Source organism: Saccopteryx leptura, chromosome 9 (assembly GCF_036850995.1).
Source record: "Saccopteryx leptura isolate mSacLep1 chromosome 9, mSacLep1_pri_phased_curated, whole genome shotgun sequence".
In the NCBI taxonomy this organism is placed as follows: domain Eukaryota; kingdom Metazoa; phylum Chordata; class Mammalia; order Chiroptera; family Emballonuridae; genus Saccopteryx; species Saccopteryx leptura.
In genome coordinates, this window is record NC_089511.1 from 44,263,726 (window position 1) to 44,286,398 (window position 22,673).

The window sequence follows — 22,673 nt, forward strand, 5'->3', positions numbered from 1 at the left end:
TATACACACTCAGAAAAGTAGGGAGAGAGAAGGGCAGTAGTCAGAATGTTACTACCAGCTGGTAGATCTAGGGAAGGCTATTCAGGTTTTTACTGTGCTCTTCTTTGAGAAGAGAAACACAGCTGATTGGGAGCCACCTCTGCCAGATGACAGAGCGAGTTCAGCGTGTGCTACTCTGCTCCTGGCCATGCCGTTCCCTCAGGGCACATCATGCAGGTCACCTCCTGGATGTCTGCCCCGTGTCCAGTGACAGTCCTAGTGCTCAGGGATCTGGCTGCTCTACGGTGCATCAGGGCTGTCGCCAATTCTTGTCATTGCAGAAAGATCCCTTAACAGTTGTTTAAAATTGCAGGCACTCAGGCCCCATCGCAGAGCAAGTTGTGTGTCTGGGGAAGGGAGACCCGTGAATGTTTGCTTTCACCGATAGCCCCTGTGATTTCTTTTCTCTCTCCAGTATAGTTGACATTCTCTGTTTCAAATATCTCTTTGGTTTTGTAATTTCAAAGACATTCTCAGGACTGAAGTGTAATGAACCCTCGTGTACTATCATGTCACCCAGCTTCAACGCCTCCATTTTGGCCTTTTTTTTTCTGCCACTTGTTTTTTGTTGTTGTTGTTTTTCTTGTTATTTAATTAAGTGAGAGGCAGGGAGGCAGTGAAGGGTCCGGCAGGAGGTGGGCAGGGAGAATTGTCTCATGAGCCCTGCTGACCTCTCCCTCTCTCTCCGCCAGTGCAAAGAGCCGTGTCGCTCTTCTCTCTCAATGACCCAGCTCTGAGCCCGGACATGCCACCTGCACACAGTCCTGTTCACAGCCACCTGAATCTGGAGAGGGGGCCCCCAACCCCCAGGACCACCCCGACCATGAGGTGAGGTTTTGCCCTGGCTGGTTAGCGCAGGTAGAGCATCGTTCTGAAGCACGGAGGTTGCTGGTTTGATCCCCGGATCAGGGCACATAAAGGAACAGATGTTCCTATCTCTCTCCTGCTCTTTCTCTTTCTCTCTCTAGAATCAGTAAAATAAGCATTAAAAGAAAAAAAAAAGAGGTGAGGTTTTCTTGGGAACCCTCAAGTCCCTGTAGTCCCTGCAGGCAGCAGGCCTGCTCAGTGAAAGAGACACCTGGGCAAGTGACAGCCATTACAGGTCACCTGCCACCCCATCTGCAGTAGCTGGGGAACATCTGCTCCCTCATCTAATAGATGTGGAGTGATCCAAGCCCTGGGCCCAGCAGCAACTAAGAGTCAGCCCTGTCCTCATGGTCAGGTGGACAGGGCACTGTAATCAGTGTTCTCACAGTTGTTGGCCTTTCAACTTTGAAAAATGCTAGGTAGTGCCCCCCATTGTCCCCTTTGTCTGCTCCTGGGCTTTCTCCTCTGCATATTCATAAATTATGCAAATCTTCCCCCACACTCACCTGTCACCTTTTCCTAGCAGATCCCTACTGGGCTGTCTGGGGCCTGGGGAGGTCAGGAATGCATGAGACAGGAACCCTGCCTTCATGAGGTTTCCTAGGGGAGAGAGTAGGACAGGGACACCCACCTGTCACATTGGTCATCTCACATTCAGTGTTACATCTTTGCACTGTCTTGGCAGAAAATAAAATTAAAGAGGGAGAGAGAATGGAAAGGGCATGTTTGCAGGTCCGTGAGTGTAAATAGTGCGTTTCACACTCATGCACACCCCTCCCCTTGCAGGGCTCCCTCTGTATACAGCAGTCAGGCACTGGACCTTGTGGGCGGGACAAGCAGTTTTTCAGGGTAATTTTGACTCTTGTTGTTGGCTTGTTGGCTTTACATACTGGCTTCAGGACTGAACTTCCACCCAAATGTGGGCCCACTGTAATTACAGGAACTAGACAATTATAGATGTTGCCACCATGGAGAGGGTAGGAACAGGGTGGATGTGGAAATGGTAGGACCTGTGGCCTCTGGGCACACTCCTGGATTCCCTTTGCCCCTGAACTGGTGACCTCCTCCCACCTGCATCCCACCTCCTCCTGCAGCTGCAGGTATCCAGGACCGGAGAGGGGACAGGGGTGGGAAGGGCAGGAGAGTTGAGCCCTCCTCCCCTTCTTGGGCTAAGAGACCAGCTTCCCTTCATCTGCTGCAGCCCAGCGCCCTCCCCAGTACCCACTAGATGTATGTGTTCCACGTGCCCACAGGAGCCTTCTGCAGGAAGGGGCTGCCCACTCTCCCCTGCAGGGGCCAGGCAAGCTTAGAGCGGGGGAATTTGCACAGAGGAGGAGCCACAGGCTGGGGTTCTGAGTGCCGCACTCTTGCCTGAGCCTGGGTTCCCCTCTGTCCAGTGGGTAATGACATGGTGACTTCCCAGGCTGTGTTGGGCCAGAGCTCTATTAGATTGAGACCGTGCACAGTGTAGGGACAGGCTGTCACCCTCCTCTTCAGTCTCGTTATTAGTCCTGTCCACAAGGGCAGGCCGTTGTGTTCATTTGTCCACTAACACGTCTCGTATGCTGGAACAGTGCCCGGGCCTGGCAGGTGCTCCGTGGATGTCTGCAAGGCAGGTTCTTTGTCTTGTGCCACGTGAAATGGTCACACGTGGGAGGAGTTTCTGCCTAACACACACATGGTCCAGACTCCGAGAGAAGGCACACTTTGGGGCACACACTGTTTTTGACTCCCACCCTCATCCACACACGAGCCTTTGCTGGGTGGAGCAAGGCCAGGAGGAGGCTTGGCTTCCGGCTTCCCCCAGAATTTCTCCTCTAGGCCCCTTTGGGATGCCAGCAGGGAAAGGGGGGAAAGGACGCCCCGGCACCTCAGGAGTGAGCAGAGCCTGACTTTGTCCCCTGTCTTTCCAGTGAGGAGCCAGCCCTGGATCTGACAGGCAAAGTGTACCAGCTGGAAGTGATGCTGAAGCAGCTGCACACGGACCTCCAGAAGGTGAGCCGTGCCCCACACCCCCGCCCTGGGGCAGGACCGGTGAGTGGGCTCACCGTACCTCCCAGCCCTTCCCTGGGGGAGGGCTACCCAGCTCTGAATGTAGTTATGAGTAAAGAGTAAAAAGTGACCCTACTGAGCACCCAGAGAAACACACACATTCTTAGAGGAAGAATAAATTGATCTAACCTTTTTGGGTGGCAGTTGGATAATATTTATCAAAAATGTAATTGTGTACCACACTGACCTAGCAATTCCACTTGTGGGAATTTGTCTGACAGATTTACAAGCATGGGCACAGAGGTCCATGTGTGAAGATGTTCACGCTGCACTGTTGGCAAAGTAAACAGCGAGCCAGTGCAGCTGTCCCTGCACAGGACAGCGGTGATGGAAGTGACAGGTCACCGGGCAGTGGGATATTCTGCAGCCAATTAAAATAACCACAGAAATCTGTATATTTATTAACATACAAAAGAAGTCCAATAACAAGTAACAAACTAAGCAAGCTGCAGAACTGTTTTCTAGAATATCGTGATACTTTTAAAAATTAGATAACATCCATGGATGAGAGGACTGCCTAGAAGGCAGCAGTCTGAATTATGTGTCGTGTTTGTCTCCAGGGTGGAAAAGTGAGGAGAAATAAGGGTAGAGGAGATTTTTATTTGTCGCTTTATGCACCTTGGAGTAAAAGGCAACATATAATGTAAGTCTCAAGCCCAAGAATCACAGAGGCCTGAGTTCAGATCCCACCCCAGCACTTAAGGTGACCTTGGACGAGTCACCGCCTCCGGATGTTACGTTATCCCGGAAGGGTGTCTCAGGAAGGCAGTGGAGCCCTTGCAGACAGCCCTGAGTACACGTCCTTAACTCCCGCCTGCTGTGAGGGCTGCGTTTCTCAGCCTGGGTGTGACAGTGAAACGAGGTGATAATCATTAGTGATGTTTGTCGGACTGTCACCTACGTCAAGCTGTGTTGTAAAAGCTCAACACATATGACTTGAAAAAACTTCTCAGCCATCCGTTTTAGAGTTGAGGCAGCTAGGTCCCAGTGAGGTGAAGTGACTTGCCTGGGGTTACTCAGCTGACAAGAAGCAGAGCTGAGCTTTGCATCCTGGCAGCCTAGCTCTACACCACAGCTGAGCCAGGGCTCACAGCCCCGGGGAGCCATTGGCCAGCCCACCCGCTGATGCCCGGACCCCACCCTGCAGGAGAAGCAAGACAAGGCGGTGCTGCAGTCGGAGGTGGCCAGCCTGCGGCAGAACAACCAGCGGCTGCAGGAGGAGTCCCAGGCCGCCAGTGAGCAGCTGCGCAAGTTCGCAGAGATCTTCTGCAGGGAGAAGGAGCTCTGAGGTGGAGAAGCCACTGCTGCGTCCCCTCCACCTGGGCCCTGGGGCTCCTGTTCTTCCGTCTTCCGTAGTTTGGCTCTGGTTACAGGTGTGACCAAGATAATCCAGCCAGGGCCTCATCGTGCTCCCCATGGACATGGAACCCTGAGAGAGGCCTCTCCGGGGCTGGGAGTGGGGTCTGCTCACAGTCCACGAGGCCCCGTGAGCCACACAGGGGCTCAGGCCTCCCTCTGAACTGTTCGTTTCTGTCCACACCACCCCCAGGGGCCCATCCTGCTGCCCCCACCTAGACTCTTCCTAGGACCAAGCCATCCAAAGCTGTAGGAAGGCAAGAGGGAGGGCAGGAGTGAGTCTCCAAACTCCACAGCTCCAGGAGTTCACAAACCAAGGGTCTTCACCATGTACAAGAGTTGGGGCATGTGGGCCCAGCCCCCTGCATGAGAAATCACAGCGTGAAACAGCCCGTCCCCCCCACCCCAGAGCGGGGAGGGCCCAGGTGGAAACCGCCTGGGCTCTTGTCCTTCGTGCTCTGGCGCCAAAAAGCATGGACATCATCCCTTCCCAACCCCTATTTCCAAAAACAGCCAGGAGCACTTTCTTAGAGCTTCAGTTACTTTCTGGGGGGCCCCAGGATGGAGAGGGCAAACCCCAGCATCCAGAACCAGTTGCTTTGAGGGGAAACTCTTTGCACACTGTTTACACAGTCGCTTTCTGTCGGCCCCTCACCCACCACAGGCCACAGCACCTGAGCCCTCCACCTCCCAGTTCCTGACCAGTTGGGCCTTCATCTCCTCGCTGCTTTTGTTTTCTCTCTGCAAGCCCCTCAGCTCGCCTTGCAGCCCCCACAGCAGTGGAGACTGGGACACCATCACTGTGCTCCCTGGGGGAGCCTTTTGCTGTGCGAACCCCCACAATGTTGATTCTAAAGGCAATAAGGGCAGCTTGCCAGGCAGCCAAGCTGGTGTGGTACTACGCTGCTTACCCAGGAACCAGTTTCTTTTTTTCTTTAAAAACAAAAACAAAATATATTTCCTTTTCTTTTCCACGTAGAGTTGAGCCAGAACCAGTCTGTATGGCCACAATCTGGGTTCCCCCAGCCTCAAACTGAGGATCAAGGCAAGTCCCCATGGCTGGTGCTCAGCAGGAGGACTCAGAGGGACAGACAGGGTGGGCAGGCCCATGTCCTCCCAGTTCAGGAGGCATCCAGAGCAGGGGAGTTGGCATGGGCCTTGCTCAGAGCAGCAGCTTCAGGCTGGGAGCCAGTGCCAGGCTGCCCAGTCCTTGTCCAGAGACCCCCACTGCCTTCTTCTTGGGGCCAGAAATTTCATGGAAGGGGGCAGTGGGGACTGCCCAGGACACAGGCAGTCAGGGAGCCAGAGAAGGGCAAAGGACACTGATCACATTCCCTGTAGTCAGCCTCTGGCCCCTGGCTGCACTGCAGCCCTGCACATCTGCCTGCACGTCTGCCACACCCTCGCCCTCACCCGAGCTGTGACGGGGGTGCGGCTGCAGGGGGGCCTGCTGGGTCTCAGCCCTGGGCACTACTGTGATGTCTGCCCCTCCCCAGACCCTCTTTTTGGACGGGTTCTCCAGGACAACCCCATCCCCCTTCCCTCAAACCCTAACCTAGAGCCCACCCTTCCCCCCTTTTAAGTTGTCACCTCATCTTCAGATCATTCTAATCATTTTGGGGACCTAATCGTGTACATTGACAAGTGTAAATTATGATTTTGGTTTTGTTTTCTGTTATTTTTTAAAGATCTCTGCAAAACAAATTATTTAATTTGAAGCTGGTGTTCTGATAGCTGAAGATAGCGGCAGAGGTGTTTTTCATATGTTGATTTGTTTCATTTGGATTTTTTATTCTTGTCCTTTTTTTTCTATCCTTATCTTTGAGATTTTCTGGCATGTTTCTGGAGGTTTCAAAGGAAATAAATGTTTCATAGAAATGGTTTGTGTATTCACTAGCGAGACAGCTGCTGAAGTCACTGAAGAGAGGTGTGATCCAGCGTCCTCTTGTCCCAACACTGTTACCCACAAACACACACACATCCTTAAGAACTACGGGACACCAGCCTTGCAAACTTCTTTTCCTTGAAACCCAAATAACAGAACTGTACCACTCAGAATATAAAAGCCCTTCTTAAGGTAAAAAGAGGTAGATTCTACCTCAGAAGTTACATACTGAAGGTCTGAAAGCTAGGCCCAGCCCACAAAGTTGTGTTTGCTATAGAATTAGTAGTCAACTTTTAAAAATCTGGAGTTTGCCTGTCCAGGTGGCGGTGCAGTGAATAAAAGCGTTGGCCTGGGACACTGAGGACCCAGGTTCAAACACCCGGGGTCTCTGACTTGAGCCCAACGGTCACTGGCTCAGCTGGAGCCCCCCAGTCAAGACACATACGAGAAAGTAATCAATGAACAACTACAAGTGCTGCAACTGTTAAGTTGATGCTTCTCATCTCTCCCTTTCTGTCTACATGTCCCTGTCTCTCTAAAAAAAAAAAAAAAAAAAAAAATCTGGAGTTTGCACATAAAGCCAAATTTCCATGTCCTCCGCAGCAAACTCAGAACTAAAGGCCCGTGCCTCCTTTGGCTAGGCTGCCCCCAGTCCACACCCACCCAGCCGGCTTGTCACACCCCGGCTCACCTCCCCGCAGGAGGAGCCGCTCCCTCTGCGAGCATCTAGTCTGGTTGGTAGCTGGGGGGGAAGCTACCCTGCGTCCAGGCCCGGGGAGCACAGCGAGGGGGAGACTGGAAAGAGACTGACACGTCCTGTGACCGCCCCAGACCTCGGCTGCCCTAGTGAACACTTGCAATGGACCAAACTGCTTTTCCAAATCCCAAAGTTCCATGTGAAAATCCCAAGGTGTGGCCTCAGTCTGGCTCTGCCTGGATCTGAGAGGCAACCCAATCTCGTGACAGGACTGACCAGGTGGCTGGGTCTCTAGCCCACCTCACCCATTTACCTGTCATCGAGTTTGCCATCTCTGAGCTCAAACCCGATACTTCTCTTAGGCCCTTCCCTTAACACCACACATACAAAAAAAATACTTTTCCAAAACGGGTACGTGTCCTTTTTCCAGAGGAGGTGGGCCAGCTATTTCCACATCTAAAAACTAGTGATCCCAACACTCGTGTCTGTCCACCCTCCTGAGGCCACGTCCTCAGCTGAGCCGCCCGCCCCCACCAGGAAGCCGTGGCGCAGGCTTCCTCACACCCTCTCCTGGCGCCTGTGGCACACACCATGCTCGTGCCAGCCCTCGCGCTCCTCGGCTGTGCCCCTCCCTGCCTCACCCCCGTGCTCCCCTGGGCTCCCTCCTGGAGCCAGCCTCCCCCGCCACTCCCGCCCACCCCATCTCTGGCTCTCTCCTCGCCCAATCTTTCCGAATCCCTTCATACCTTTGGCTCTCTCAAGACTTTCCTATTGTTCCTTTGAATTGTGTCCTCTCCCATGAAATCACATCTCCCCGTGTCCTTGTCCTGAGACTTTGCCTGTCCCTGATCCTACTCTGTATCTCTCTCACCAAGTGTGCCTCTCGTTTTCTTTTCTCACTCATCTATACGCCTGACCGGTAGAGGCACAGTGGATAAGGCGTACACCTGAACTGCTGAGGACGCTGGTTTGAAACCCCAGGCGCCTGGGCAGAGCACGTATGAGAAGCAAGTTGATGCTTTCCGCTCCTCGCCCTGCCCTCACCTTTCTCTCTCTCCTCTGTAAAGTCAGTAAATATAATCATAAAGATTTTACACCAGCGACCTCTGTTCCAGGTCAGTGCTCTACCCACTGCACCACCACAGGTCAGGCAATAAATAAAATCTTTAAAAAGCCTGACGAGGTGGTGGCACAGTGGACAGAGTGTCAACCTGGGACACTGAGGAACAAAGTTCAAAACCCTGAGGTCACCAGCTTGAGCCCAGCGTCACTGGCTCAGCTGGAAACCCCCCCCCATCAAGGCATGTAAGAGAAAGCAACAGTGAACTAAAGTACCACAACTATGAGTTGATGCTTCCTTCTCCTCTCTCCCTTCCTGTCTGTCTGTCCCTGTCTCTCTCCCTCTCCTGCTAAACAAATTTTTTTTTAAATCTTAAAAAGGAAAAAACTAATTTATATGCCCTGGTTCTCTGCCTCCTTCATCAAATCTCTCTTCTGCTTCTTTCCAAATCACTGTCTACTTCATCCGTCTCCCTGATGTGTCTATTTTTTATTAACATTATTTCCTCTCCCACTAAATCTCCATCTCTCTCTTACCCTCGGATTCCTGTGGCTCTCCTCGTCTGCATCTCTCCAGATCTTTTGCTTCCCTCTTCCGTTCTCTCCTGCTGTCTTTTTTCTGATTCTCTATAAATTTGTTATTCTCACATCTGTGTCTCTCTCCTGATCACTCTGCGTCCCGTTTCCCAATCCTCACCCCACTTCACCCAAATCTCAGCTTCTCTCCTAATGTCCCCGTGTCCCTCTCTCCTCTGCTCTTGCCCTCCACTCCTGGCCCCGCACAGGGAGCCGCAGGTGATGTCCAGCACTAGGGTGAGGTGCTTCTGGCATCCTGCCCTCTACCCCTCCTGGCCTAACGGTTTTCATCTTTTCATCCATTCCCTTCCCCCAGTCCCCAGCTCCCCGCCTTCTCCTCTTGGCTTTCTGCTGCAGCTGCAGCAGTCTGTTGCCATGGCAACCACAGCTGGCTGGGCCGGAGTTCCCTCCACCCCATCCCCCCTCTTCTCCTTTCTGCCAAGGCAGAGAGGAGGTGGGACAAAGTCAGAAAGGCGGGGTGCAGGGGGGGAAATGGAAGTAGGGACCAGCTCCAGCTGTTAACTTCAGTCACTTCTCCCCCCAACGAGGCCTCGGCTCCCCTTCTTGGTGACGCCCCAAACCAGCCTGGAGAAGGAGGCAGTCGTGGCAGAGGGGTCAGGCCCAGTTTAATACACAGAACAAGTTAATTCACAGCAGAGGCAGGCAATAAAGGAGACTCATTTACAAGAGGGGGCATGCCTGGATTGGGGGAGACCCCCCCAAACCCACAACCTCACCCACTTGCAGTCTCAATTTCCCTTTTTTTAACCCAAACAACAAACACACACAACCACAAGAAACAACCACTCCCCCTTGCTACCTCCAAAATGGTTAGCGAGGGGGGCAAGGGGCAGTCCAGCCTGGCCGGCGGGGATTAGGGTGGGGGAGGAGGAAAAACGAGTCCGTTGCAGAGTCTGTGCTTCTCATTCCCAGCAGGCGCTGGGCAGGGCCCCCACCAGCAACACCTGTGGCCTTGGCAGGCAGGGTGGGGCTCTCAGAGGGGGCAGGAACAGTTCAAAACCATGGTTCACGTCATGCAGTATCCACATTGGGCACCAAAAGGGGACTAAGGGTGGACACCACACCCACCTGCCCTGGCCAAGAGGGGGGAATGGTACCCACCTGGGGGTGGGGAGGTGGGACAGTTGCAGCTCCAAAACTGGGGGGAGGGGCTACCAGGCAGGAAGCTGGCACAGACTGGTGCCCAGTGGAGTCGGTCAGCAATGCTCCTTCGACCCAGCCAGGCCTTATAGGACTCTTTGTATATATTAATTTTTTCTTTTTTTTTTTTTTTAAGTTTTTGACTTTTTCTTTAGAAAAAGACTGGGTCCAAGCCCCCGGCTGGCATCCACCACCCCTCGTGCCCGCCCAGAGGGGCGGGGTATGGCTTTGAGGGGAGCAGAAGCCCCTGGTGCCCATTTGCCAAGGGATGGGGAAAGAGGGAGGAAGGGAGAAGAGCCCTACTGGGCCCCCCAACCCGCAGCGCAAACATTCCACTTGCGCAGAGGGCAGGGGGTGGCCCAGCCCCTCTCGGGCTCCCCGCTACCCCTCTCACTGTGGTGCGTTAAGGACGAGGAGAGTAAAGGAGCTCCAAGAGGCAGGCGGGCAGGCCCCACCCCAGAGGTCCAGGCAGCCAGAGCCGGGTCTAGGTGAGAGTGATGTAGGCAGAGGCCTTCTCTCTCAGGTGCCGAAGACAGAGGTGACAGCTCCAGCTCCCTGTGGGAATGGCCAGAGGACAGAAAGGTGGGCCCCCGTTCAGGGAGGGCAGCCCAGCCCCTCCCATCCAGAGGGTAGGGTCTTCACCAGCAGGAAGACAATTTTCCAGCCCACCCACCACCAAGTTGTGCCCACCTCTTCTCTCACCTTCCGGGGGCTCCGCCATGGGGGGGCTCAGGCAGTACATGTGGTAACCCCGATCGCAGTCATCACAAAACAGCAGCTGGTCCTGGGGGGTGAGACCTGCCCAGCTGGCACCCTGGGGGCATGGGCACCAGAAACCAGGGTGGGAGACTGGGGCAAGAGCTACTCAAAGGGGCTGGTGGGGGACCTTCCACAAGAAAGGGCTCCCAGAGGTCTCTGCGCCACAGAATCGGCAAAACCCTGCTTGGCTGAGCAAAACACCCAAGGACTGTCAGTGTGCCATCTGTAGTCTGGGCTTCAGATTCGTAGAACACTAAAAACGGCGCTAAAATGCTCTGATACCAGCTCTGGAAACAATGGACATGGGTTCAGGTCCCAGCTGTATCACTTCCCTAGCTGGCTGACCCTGGGTAAGTCATTTCCCCTCTCTGTGAAGTGAGAACACAAGCACCTACCTCAGAGGGTGGTTGGGAGGAGTCAGGGAGATGAAGAGTATTAAGTGCCGGGCTCAATGAATGGCCACTAACAATAATAATAATACAGATTACTAGTGGTCGCCGGCAGGGAGGGGGCGCTCCAGGGAAAGGCTTTGGGCCCAACTGGCAACGGTGGAGGTGCCAGGTGGGGTGGCCACCTGGGGACATGTCCCAGGGGAGGTGGGTGGGGGACACTCACGTCATTCTCTGAGGTGCCACACAGGCTGCAGGACTTGCACTCAATACACTGCCAGCGGTAGGTCCGCACAGCTGCCGTCATGTTCACCGTGAACTGTAAACACGAGGGGTGTCCTAGGGACCAAGGGGCAGGGATGAGGTTAGGGGTCACCAAGCCTGTGGTCACTACTGACCCAGAGCTGGGGGGAGAACTGACTCGGCCCTTACCCCTGGCTTATAAGGCTAATGAGCTTCTGGGTCCACAGCCTACCCCCACCATGCCCAGGGTGCCCAGCAGCCTACTGCAAGCAAGCGCTGCCGTGGCCACCAGTCTCCTACCCAGCCACCATGACAACCACACTCTGCTCCCCAGAACACCATGGCAACCGCATTCCATTACCCAGAGTGCTGTGGCAACCACTTCCTACCACCCACAACACCGGGCAGCCACATTCTGTTAACCACTGTGCAGAGGTAACCACATATTGTGGCAAACTCATTCCCCCAGCCACAATGCCATGGCAACCACTGTCCACAAGGAGAGCCCTGGGGGACACCCTGGGGTTCCCTGCAGCTCAAGCTCATTACACAGGATGCCCCAGCAACCAAACTGTTAATAGCAATACTGTGTGATGCCAATCCACCCATCACCCCACCACCCCAGTGCCACAGCTACACTCTACTACACCCAGTTGCCAGGACAGCCATACTACACTCCCCATAACACCATGGCAACCACAATTCATTACCACTGGGCTAAGGCCACCACAGTCTGTTACCCACAAGTTTACCATGGGAAACCACAACTATTAACCACAACTTCATGGCAAGCACCCTCTGTTATCCGCAGTACCCAGACAGTGGCAATCCATTACTCACTATCACAGCCCACTACCCACAACGTTACAGTAACCTGCTTTTACTTATCCCACCAGGATAAGCACGTGTCACCACCCGCCATGCCAACACAACCACATCCGTTATTCACAGAGCTTCCCCGACCCCACTCAGTTTCCCACAATCCTCAGCAGTTGAGTCAGTCCGACTAGCTCTTGTTCTCCTCAGTGCCCCTGGGGTGCTCTGGGTCCCCCCCAGTCCTCACTCTGCCTCCCATCCTCCAGATCTGGACTCCTGGAGTCCTCTCCACCCCCACCCCCAGAAGCCTCAGGTGGGGGCATCACCTGATCGCCCACAGTCAGCACAGGAAATGAGGTCCTCAGGACACCCCGTCTTCTTGGAACCACCAAGACAGAAGTCACAGTAGCCGTTGGGGATGACAGTGCCATCAGGCCCCTTCTTGGCTGAAAGAGAGTAGGCAGAGTCGGTGTGGGCAAGAAGGAGCACCCACTCAAAGTCTGCTGCAAAAGTAGGGGCAGAGGAGGTATCCCTACCTGTGTGTTTCCTCTGCGCTTCTGGGACCCAGGCCAACTCTTTGTAAAACTCTGGGGGTGAGGGGGACAGAGAGAGGGACTTTCACCATAGGCGAGGCTCCACCCTGCCCCCAGCCTCAGTCCCAGGGGTGGAGGCCTAGGCCCAGGCTTGGGGGAGTTGGGGAGAGAGTAGCTACCCCAAGCTGTGCCCAGTAGCAAAAGAGAGTTGGGGGCCCCAAGTAATTCTCATCAGTATCTCCCCATTTCTTTGTTATCAGTTGACATGTCCTCTTTATTAAGTGAACACATGGCAAATACAGCTTCAGGAAGAGCCCCTACTTCCCCGTGCATACACACTTCTATCAGCTACTCCCAACTAAGCCCCGACTAGATAAAAATTGAGTTAACACCACTAGCCGAGATCTGGTGTGGAAAATTCTGAACACAGCTGCCTGGGTGTGCAGAGGGGAAAGGACAAAGACACTGTCCTCTCCCACGAAGGGATGGGCACGGAGATGGTTTCTCCACGGACAGAGCCTCCCTCCAGGCTCTGCCCCATCCTTCACTTTTCGGGGTGGGCATGGAATTGGCATGGATGGTCACAAGGGACTCCCAGGCCACAAACCTTGCCCCTCCACCAAAGCTTAGAAGAAGGGAGAAAGGGAAGCAGGAAGGGAGGGGAGTCATCTATCACCCCCCTCCCTCCCCAAGCTCTAATTGAAACAATAAATCAGACCCAGAAATATTATGCCCGGCCAGGAGTGAGGGAGAGAGGGAGGGAGAGAGGAAGGGAGAGAGGGAGAGAGAGGGAGGGGGAGAAAGAGAGAGAGAGAGAGAAAGAGAGAGAGAGAGAGAGAGAGAGAGAGAGAGAGATGGTTGGTTGCCATGGCAACCCCAGAGCCAGCTTCCCCATGGTCGGTGGGGGGAGGGGACCGCTGAGCTGGAGATTTTCCAGAAATGTTTAACGTGCCCCCTCCCTCCCAGGCTCCTCATCCCCCATTCCCTGGGCCCCTCACCAGCCCCAGCTGGCCTGCCTGCTCACGTTTATGGTTGTTTTTCCGATGGAAGGGCAGGGCGTGGCGCTCGGTGTTCTCCTCCCCCTCCTCCTCAGCCAGGTGGGTGTGGGTGTAGTGGTAGCTGAGCCCGGGCCGGTTCTTATACCGTTTCCCACAGACTGGAGAGCAGAGCGAGCAGGAGGGCCAGTCAGCCCTCCCAACCCCTGCTGCCTCCACGGGGGCCTCCAGGATCACACCTCCCCCTCTGCCATAGGCCTGAGCTTCCCCTCACTAGGGTCCCAAAAGGAGGGGTGGCAGGAAGGGACTGGTCCTTAGACTTCTCTGTCTCTCTCTCTCTCTGTCTGTCTTTCTCTCTCTCGCTCTCTCTCTCTCTCTTTTTCCCCCTCTTCAGAAGGACTCACTATCACAGACATACGGCTTGTCTCGGTCCTCCAGGGAAGCAGCATCCTGACGTTTCCGGAGACCCCCAATGCCATATGCCTGCAGAAGGAGTCAGGAGTAAGGAGCGGCCACGGAAGGGAGGGAACTAAAACAATGTTCATCCTGAAAGTTGAATCACAGCTCTGCCACTTTCTAACAGTGGGCCTTAAGTAGTTCAACCTCTCTGAGGTTCAGTTTCCTCTGTGTCTGTAGCCTAGGTATGAAGACACTTCGAGCCTGCTTTACAATCTCTGGTTTGCAGATGGTTTAATATAGCTGAGCCTCAGCCTACTAATCTGTGAAATGGGTATAAGATCCCCCCAGCTGTTCTTAGGGTTAAATGAGGTCACACTGGGGCGGGTCTGACCGCCATGTCTGTTTAGTAAGTGAGGTCTGCTTTGAGGGGAGGGGTGATGAGGAGATAGATACCTTTCCTTTGGCCCTGTTTTTCCTCCTGGGAATGTCATCCTCCAACTCTTCCACCTCGAGATCATGTGGAAACTCCAGCAGTTGCTGTTTCTGGGCACCAGGAGAAGGGAAACTGGAGTCAAGAAAATGGGGGGCCCTGTTCTGCTTGGGGGCCCTGTGCAGAGCTGGAGACTAGGGTGGCAGGGCAAGTCAGGAGGTCTCCCAAAGAGGTGAGGTGCGGGAGGACGAAGACTTAAGATGTCACAAGGCCCTAGGGATTCTGGGGAGGTTTCAGAGCAGGAATAGGAGGCTCCGGGGCAGGAGGCAGGGGTCAGAGAGCAGCTGAGGCCCCTGGGAGTGGTCCTACCTGGCAGTCCATAATGGCTTCCTCCTCCTTCAGCTCAATCTTCTTCTCCCCTGTCTCAGCACACAGGAGAGCCTCAAGGACTGGACCTTCTGGGAGGCCACCCTCCTTCTTCAGGGGTGCCTCACAATCTGGGGACAAGGCCATGGGGGAGGGTCAAGTGGGGAAGTTGACCCTGAAGGACACAAACACCCCGTTGGGGGAACCACGCTCACTGAGGGAGGGAAGAGGCTTTCCCACTCTCCACCAGCAGCAGACTCAAAGATTCAACTATACACACTGAGAAGGGTGCTCAGACCCCGGAGAAGACACAGCCAGACCCGCAGGTTCTCTAGGACACACTCAGGAAGAGACACAGCCAGACCCTTGTATATACCTAAGCACATGGAGGCGACCCAGCCAGACCCTCACACCCAGACAAATATAGAGATACAAACAGACAAACAGGACACACATGGGCATACACAGGGGATATACAGACAGATCATTTGAGACGTAGCCAGACTCAGCTGGGGAAGACATAACCAGATCCTATTATATACCTGGCCATACACAAGGAAGACATAGACACACCTAGAGAGAATCACTCTGATGGATACATATGGACATATACATGGAAGATACAGACAGTCCCCTGAGGCAGTCAGACACACCCAAGAAGACACAGCCAGGTAGACACCTGGACCTGCTCTATCTGGACTCACAGACACCTGGATATACTTGGACAGGGAAGAGAAACAGCCAGTGACTAATAGTACTGGACACATTGAAATGATAAGGCCAGACACTCTGGTGGATGAATACACATGGCCAGAAACACACCCAATACACCAGATACTAAGGGAAGAGAGCTTCCCAGACATTCCAAGCACTGGGACACCTGATGGAAGAGCAGCTGGACACCCTGATATACCAGACACAACACACACACACACACACACACACACACACACACACGAGGAAATAAACCTAATACAAATACACTTGGAAACACCAAGTGTCAGACACTTAGACACACTCTTCTACAAACCACAAGAGTTACAATCACACGCTGACACATCCAGAAATATTCCACAGAAAAAAACAGAGCCAGATACTCTGATAGATCCCAGCTCCCAAGGGAAGAGATACAAAGGCTGGATACCACTAGACACACATAACAGACACTACTCTGCTCTCAAATACACCTGGGCCCATGTCAGAGAAGTTCAGTCCAAAGCTCAGTCACTCGGGGAAAACGGGAGAATCTCTACTACACCAGGCACACTCACTCAGACACTGGCTGGGAGGGAGATAAGGTGAAGGCTCAGACACACACTGGCATCTCCACACTTAGCGTTGCTGGGGGAGTGCACAGAGGTCAGCCACCTCAGGCATGGACAGCTTTACCCACCGATCTTGTACTCGCAGGGCCTGAGTCTGGGGTCTTCCAGAATGTTGAGTCTCCGTTTCTTTCTCCAACAGCGGGCGGGGTATGTGTAGATCTGTCCGGGAGCCAAACCTGGAGTGAAACGGGCTGTAAGACCAAGGCTGAGATGCTGCCGCCCAGCCCTGCCCCCACCCTCCCGGCGGGTACCGGGCCCACGGTGGGTCTTCTCCATCCAGATGTAGCAGTTGTTCTGGGCCACACCGGTCTGAGAGTCGAGGAATGGCAGGCGCAGGCTGCGTTCCGCGCAGAGGCGCGCGTTGTAGCTGCGGCAGTGCTCGATGGCCTCGCGGTAGAAGTCTTCTCCTAGGCTGTGAGGGGCGGTGAGGGGCGGTGAGGGGGCAGGAGGCTGTCAGCAAGGGTAGGTGCACCAGGTTGCCCCGCATTCCTCCCCTAGCCCACCCACTAGGAATGGGTGGACAACCTCATCTCTCCCCTTCTGTATCTTCTGGACTCAGGAGTCCCCCACCACACACCCGGAGTGGGACTCAAACAGGCCTTGAGCCAACCAGTGGATATGCACACTATAGAAACAAAAATACATTGGACCCATCCATCCATACGTGCAGATATCCAAACACACAACACAAACAAATCACACAAACTCGCACCAATTCACACAAAGAGACATATCCCAAGACTCACAAAGGAGAAACAAATCTCACATATGTGCACACACATATCTACTGAAAAATAAATATCCCAAGTCACAGTGTAGAAACATATGCCACACATATATCCATGCACAAATATGCATCACATATCCAAAGACACACAACATAAATAAATCAACCACACAAAGACACAAAACGTGCAGACAGATCAGACACACCACACCACACATATACACACACTCAAGCATGCAAGCACACGTACAGATGCACAAATGTTAAAAGGAATGTTAAGGTAAACTACCCACAAATCCATTTACACGTATATCCAAAGACACAACACAAACAAATCACACACACATACACTATACAAAGAAATCATACAGACCCACACAGGATAGACATTCATTCACAAAGATATATAATATAGAAACCAACATCTAAAATATCACATATCCAAACACACAAAGACACCCATATACAACATAGAAACAGATATCTACCCATATTCACACCAAAATTTACACATAGATACATGCATACCTACATATCCAAAGACACAGAACACAAATGATGAACAATTTCAAAGGACATGTACGCACACTCAAAGACCCAAATATCTAGAAACCTAGTGTAGAATAAAAGAAATGAAACATACCCACACACATATCCCCCAAAAAAACAGAAGGCAAACAAGTGACACACATTCCACATACCAAGACAAAGATAATGTGGGCTTCACTCAAGTTTACCAAGGTCCTCGCACCCCCACCCCCACCCCCATTCTACCCTCTCCCTTACCCCGGGGGTCACAGGGCAGGACGTGACCCTTGCCCCGAAGAGGACTCGAACAGGAATCCGAGTTCCCCACGCCCTCCGCTCCTCCACAAACAGCGCGTCGGACCCCGTTCTTGCCAGAGACCCATAGTCACACACTTGCACCCCCGCGCAGCCGGGCCCAAGGTGACAGCCCCCCAGACATCCCATCGGCCCCACCCCCAGCCGCCACACACACACACACACACACACACACACACACACACACACACACACACACACGCCCGCGCGCAGACCTGCCTGCGAGTTCCTTCACTTCCTCGCCCCCCCTCTCCCCCCGCCCCTGCATCACCTCAGGGGGCCGGGGATGACCGTAGCCATCTTGCTCCCTGGGTCCTGCCCCCAGCAGGTCCCCGCCGGGTCGGTCCTCCCAGCGCTCAGGCGGGCGCAGAGGCCGCCCATCCATTCATTCCCGGGGGGCGGGAGCACGGGGGCCACAGCCAATCAGGGGGTGGGGCGGGCCCTTTTGGGCCATGCTGGGAGTCGTAGTCCAAGCTTGGGGGCTAGCGGGACCCAGCGGGGAAAGGGGTGCAGAGGTGGGGCCTAGGCAGCATGCACAGTTACTCACACACAGTCACTCATACACACATCTGGTCTCATGGGAGTACATTCACACGCACAACTGGACTCACACCCACACGCGACTGTTTACACAATTCACACGTATACTCACTGCCGCCCACAGTGAGACTCACGTACACTCCACTCCCACACCCCACATACTAACACACATTTACACTCACACACACTTCAGTGCCAGGAGACTCAGAGACACTTTACAGGTGCCCACACAAACATCCCACGCACTGCAGACATTGGCTCACTGCCACCTCCTCCTCACCACCTAGCACCAGAGAGCCCTACTCTGTCCTGTCCCACTAGGAGCTGTAACACTCGCAGTGACCCCGCCCAACCTGCTCAACCTCTTCGCAGGCCTGACAGTGGCAGTGTTAGTTAGGAGCTGTAGCCACACCTCCTAGGTTCAAATCCTGGCTCTGCCACTTAGTGGCCATGTGACCTTGAGCAAATTATATAATCTTTCTAGGCCTCAGTTTCCTCATCAGGGTGGTGCCTAATTAGATTGTTGTCAGGATTAAATGAGTAATATAAGTAAAGTGTTTTAAAAGGTACATTCATTCATTCATCCCACAAAAAGGATAGCTTGGTTGGTTGGAGCATCGTCCTGAAGCACAGAGGTTGCTGGTTCAATCCCCAGTCAGGGCACATGCAGGAACGGCTCCAAGTTCCTGTCTTTCTCTCTCTCTCTCCCTCTCTTCCTCTCTCACTGAAATCAATAAATAAAATTTTTAAAAAAGAATCTGATATGTACTAAGATGTAAAATGGTAATATTATTACCATTATTAGAAAGAATAATGCCTGGCACATAGTAAATGCTCAATAAATATTTATTGGATGAATGAATAAATATACTGAACACCAACCATGTACAGGACACAGTTCTAAGTGCTTCACAGGGATTCATTTAGTCCTCAAAATGACCCCCCTTCCCAGCTGGGGTGATGTTATTATTACCTTCATTTCCCTGATGAGAACTCTGAGACACAAGGAGGTGAAGTTAAATGCCCTCTGCTCCTGGAGGCTATTTGAAGGTGCAAATGAGGGAAGGATTCACTCCCACAGACATCTGTGTCCCCAAGTGGACCTTACCACCTTCTCTCTCCTACTGTCACCCACAGTGACTCAACTCAATCCTAAGGGATCCCCAGAGAGTGAGCTGACTCACCTGGTCAAACACTTAGTTTCTCCATGCACACATCCCAAGCCGTCCTAGTCCAAACTTTGTGTTCAGGTCTGAGCCTGCACATGTATGAAAACACCCACCAACATCCTGTCCACCAGGATGTCTTCACCTCTTTAGTTACTAGATGCCCTCATCTCCCGCTGGTGAGAGAGACCCTCTTGGGCCTCCCACCCCGTGGTCACTTCTACACACACACACACACACACCTCTAGTCTTAGACCCCTTCCACAAACTCTCCCCATCTGCTCCAGGTAATGCCTTAAAGGAGGGAGTCTCTGCTTCCCATCTGGCCCAGACAAGGGGAGCTGGCAGCCCCACGCTCACTCTGGCCTTCAGGCCCCTGTACTGGCCACTACATATGTCATCCACAGTAAGCCCTGCCCCCTGACTCATTAGCTCAGCTCAGACTGTGTGTGTCCTTGCCACCTTCCTATCTGACCTGCCATCACCCTCATATATCCCCAACACACCCTCTAACACTATTCCCCACACCTCTAGACTCAGAAATGCTGGCTTGCTCCTGCCCTAACCTAGAACTCTCAAATCAATTTGGTTAATTTGGAGCCTTAGTGCGGACACCCCGTCTACTTCTGGAGGCCTTTGTCCACCAGCACAATTTGACCCACAGACCCAGGTGGACACTTGGAGAGGGGTCTCCCTCCCTTTTCTTTTTTTTTTTAGATTTTTTAAATTTATTCATTTTTTAGATAGAGGAGACAGAGAAGGGGAGAGGAGCAGAAAGCATCAACTCCCATATGTGCCTTGACCAAGCAAGCCCAGGGATTTGAACTGGTGACCTCAGCATTCCAGGTCGACGCTTTTACCCACAGCGCCACCACAGGTCAGGCCACTCCCTCCCTTTTCTTACAACCCTCATCACCTTCACAGACCTCTCCCACACTTGAATTCCCAGTTCTTTCCCCTGCCCAAACAATACTCCTATCTTCATCCCACAGTGCTCTATGGGAAACTGGACCACAAATGAAATCGTATTGACACTACTGTACTATGAATAATCACTAAAGTTAGTTAGGGTCAGGTTCTACAAAGTGCTCTACAAAGATCAAGCAGCCACCCGAGGTAATAAGAACCGTTGATTCCCCAATTAACAATGGTAATACTGAGGCTGGGGGAGGGGGAAATGAATGGCTTAAGCTGGGGTTTGAATGCAGGCATTCAGAACTCTCAAGGGCTGCACGCTCCAGCCTCCCACTCCCAAGATTAGACTTGCACATTCTTTCAGGAGTCCCTACCCTCACCCCTGCAGAAGCTTCTGAAGGTGAGAGCAAAGGAAGGTGCTGGCACTACCACCCCTGTGCTGACTCTGGTCTCCCAAGTCCCTGCGATGGGCTGCCCCACTTATGCTCCTAGGGGACTAGGCAGGGTCAGAGTGAAGAGGCCTGGATATCTGCCTATAAATCCACCAAGGCACAGGAACCCGGTCCCAGCCAGCTGGAGGGGATCCCCTCATAGAGGAGACATAGTTCTGTGTGTATACGACTTACAGTGAGAAGGAAGCTGAAAGTTGTCCCCATCACACACCATCTCACACTGACCCAAGCTCCACACTTGCTCTCCAAGCCCTCTTTTGCTCATCGCAAAGCCACACGTGTAGTCGTGTGCCTACGAGCCTTCCCACCACACCTCCGCTCCCTACCTCTCCCAACTTTTCCCCACTAGAAACCAACCACAAGCAACTACGGGGGCTTAGGTCCAGCCACCCGGCAAAGCCCTTGGGATGAGGGGCGTTCCTGAGTCCCACCCCTCTCCGCACCCCCCAAACATACGAAGCTCAAGGTCAAGGCAGCGAGATCACACGGTAGGGAGAAGGGTGGGGGAGGTAACCCGGGACCCCTTTGTGCGGCGCGCGGGCAGTCGCCCTTGGTCTCCTCCCCCAGACCCGGAAGGAGGGGGAGGGGAGTGCGCGCTTGCCAGCCTGGGAGGGAGAACCCGAGCGGCCACGCTCCTGTCTCTCCGAGCCCGCAGTCACCGCCTGAGAAAGGGGGTGGGGAGAGCTGGTACCTTGGAGACCCGGGTCCCGACGAGGGCGAGAGAGAGATAGAGGGTAAAGGAAAGAGAGGTGAAGAGATCGAGGATGGCAAGGAGAGGGCAGATAGGGGAGGAAGGCAGGCGCAAACCCTGGCATCCTGGTTCCCAGACACTAGGCCCAGGAGCAAACTAACGCACGGAGAAGGGACGAGGACAGTGAGAAAGGGAGGGAATTCTCAGAGACTGAGGGAGCTCAGCACCCTCTCCGGAGGCATCCAGTCCCCAAGATGAGAGATGCTCGAGTTAAGATGTGTATGAGAGAGAGGAATCCCATGGTCTAAGCTGACCAGTGCATCGGGGCTTCTAGTTCCTGAATACCCAGAGAGGAAAAACGGGAGACAACAGGAATCTAACCGGGAACCCCCGACGTCTCAGCTCCCACCCAACAGCCGCAAGAGCCGAGAAAGAGGGGGAAAGAGAAAGAGGTTTTGATGAGGGGGGAAAGGGTGGTGGAGACCCTAGAAACTGAGGTCTGGACTTCGGTGTGGGTACTCCCAGCCCCATGCCGGGGCGGGCCCGGCGTTCCTCATGGCACAGAGGAGAAGAGATGGAGGAGGAGGAAAGGGAAACCCCTACCCCCACTCTGGGTGGGGAAACGGCCTCCACCTCCACCACCCCCCAGCCCGCGCCACATTCCTTTACTGACAGCGACAAAGAAGAGGCGCCCCCGCGACCCTGAAGGGGTTCCCAACCCCAACCCCAGGGAGCGACAGGGGGTGGTGGACCCTCCAGGGAATATAGGGGCGAGCTGGCGGGGGCGGGAGGGGGAGCATTTCACTACCATCCTCGCACTGCATCCTCCTCCCCAGCGAGAGCCGGGTAAGGGCAGAGGGGATGGAGGGACGTGGACGGCGGGGACACTCACGACTTGAGCGGGTTCTGAATGGCGGTGGCCATGGCCCGCTCGGCTGGGCCGCCTCCGGCCGGGGGCGCCGCTTCCGCCGCGCGTGGGCCCAGCCCGGCCTGCGCTGCCCGCTCTACCGCCCAGCGCACTACGATTTCATTCATTCTTGGGGCTGCGGCGCGAGCGGAGCGGGGCGGGGCGGGGGTGGGGCTCAACCAATCCCCGCGCCTCCCGGCGCACGTCGGGACGTGGAGACTAAGGGCGCACGGCGGCGCCCGAAAGAGCCCCAGTACGGACTACACGTCCCAGGAGGCGTAGGGAGGACCGTGCGCCCATTGGCCGCTAGGGATACTGGGCGGGGCTTGGTTCGCCTCAGAGCATCCTTCCCTCTAACTCGGGCTGCTCCGTTCCCAACTAGGGCTTTCTATCCTGCAGGCACCACAATCCAGGGAGCAAGTGGTCCCTAGCTTCTGGGTCTTCCCAGAGTATGTGGACGACAGCAGACTCTGTCGTGTATTCTT

At 54.0% G+C, this 22,673-nt stretch overlaps 2 protein-coding genes across 15 annotated transcripts in view; one reads left to right on the plus strand and one right to left on the minus strand.

Moving 5' to 3' along the window:
- Window positions 1-6,183, plus strand: part of SIPA1L3 (signal induced proliferation associated 1 like 3) — a 326,815-nt gene extending 320,632 nt beyond the window's left edge. For all 9 annotated transcript variants that reach the window (XM_066348334.1, XM_066348335.1, XM_066348331.1 and 6 more), the window contains 3 exons: window positions 732-867; window positions 2,820-2,901; window positions 4,106-6,183. In XM_066348334.1, coding sequence (XP_066204431.1) covers window positions 732-867; window positions 2,820-2,901; window positions 4,106-4,246 — 359 coding nt within the window. In that variant the 3' untranslated portion in view covers window positions 4,247-6,183. The remainder of the gene's footprint in view (window positions 1-731; window positions 868-2,819; window positions 2,902-4,105) is intronic.
- Window positions 6,184-9,146: 2,963 nt separating this feature from the next.
- Window positions 9,147-22,243, minus strand: DPF1 (double PHD fingers 1). Of its 6 annotated transcripts, XM_066348529.1 has the most exons (13): window positions 17,789-17,852; window positions 16,473-16,572; window positions 16,199-16,359; window positions 16,016-16,123; window positions 14,626-14,753; window positions 14,280-14,369; window positions 13,832-13,910; window positions 13,457-13,588; window positions 12,436-12,486; window positions 12,226-12,345; window positions 11,067-11,179; window positions 10,395-10,506; window positions 9,147-10,247 (listed from the first exon to the last, which is right to left on the minus strand). In XM_066348529.1, exons 2-13 carry the CDS (start codon window positions 16,475-16,477, stop codon window positions 10,177-10,179), a joined length of 1,170 nt encoding a protein of 389 aa, XP_066204626.1. In that variant the 5' UTR covers window positions 16,478-16,572; window positions 17,789-17,852; the 3' UTR covers window positions 9,147-10,176. The 6 variants fall into 6 exon arrangements, with proteins under 6 accessions (XP_066204626.1, XP_066204627.1, XP_066204625.1 ...); XM_066348530.1 differs by lacking the exons at window positions 16,473-16,572; window positions 17,789-17,852 and adding an exon at window positions 22,174-22,243 and having other exon boundaries at window positions 10,395-10,476; XM_066348528.1 differs by lacking the exons at window positions 16,473-16,572; window positions 17,789-17,852 and adding an exon at window positions 22,174-22,243.
- Between the last annotated feature and the right edge of the window lie 430 nt (window positions 22,244-22,673).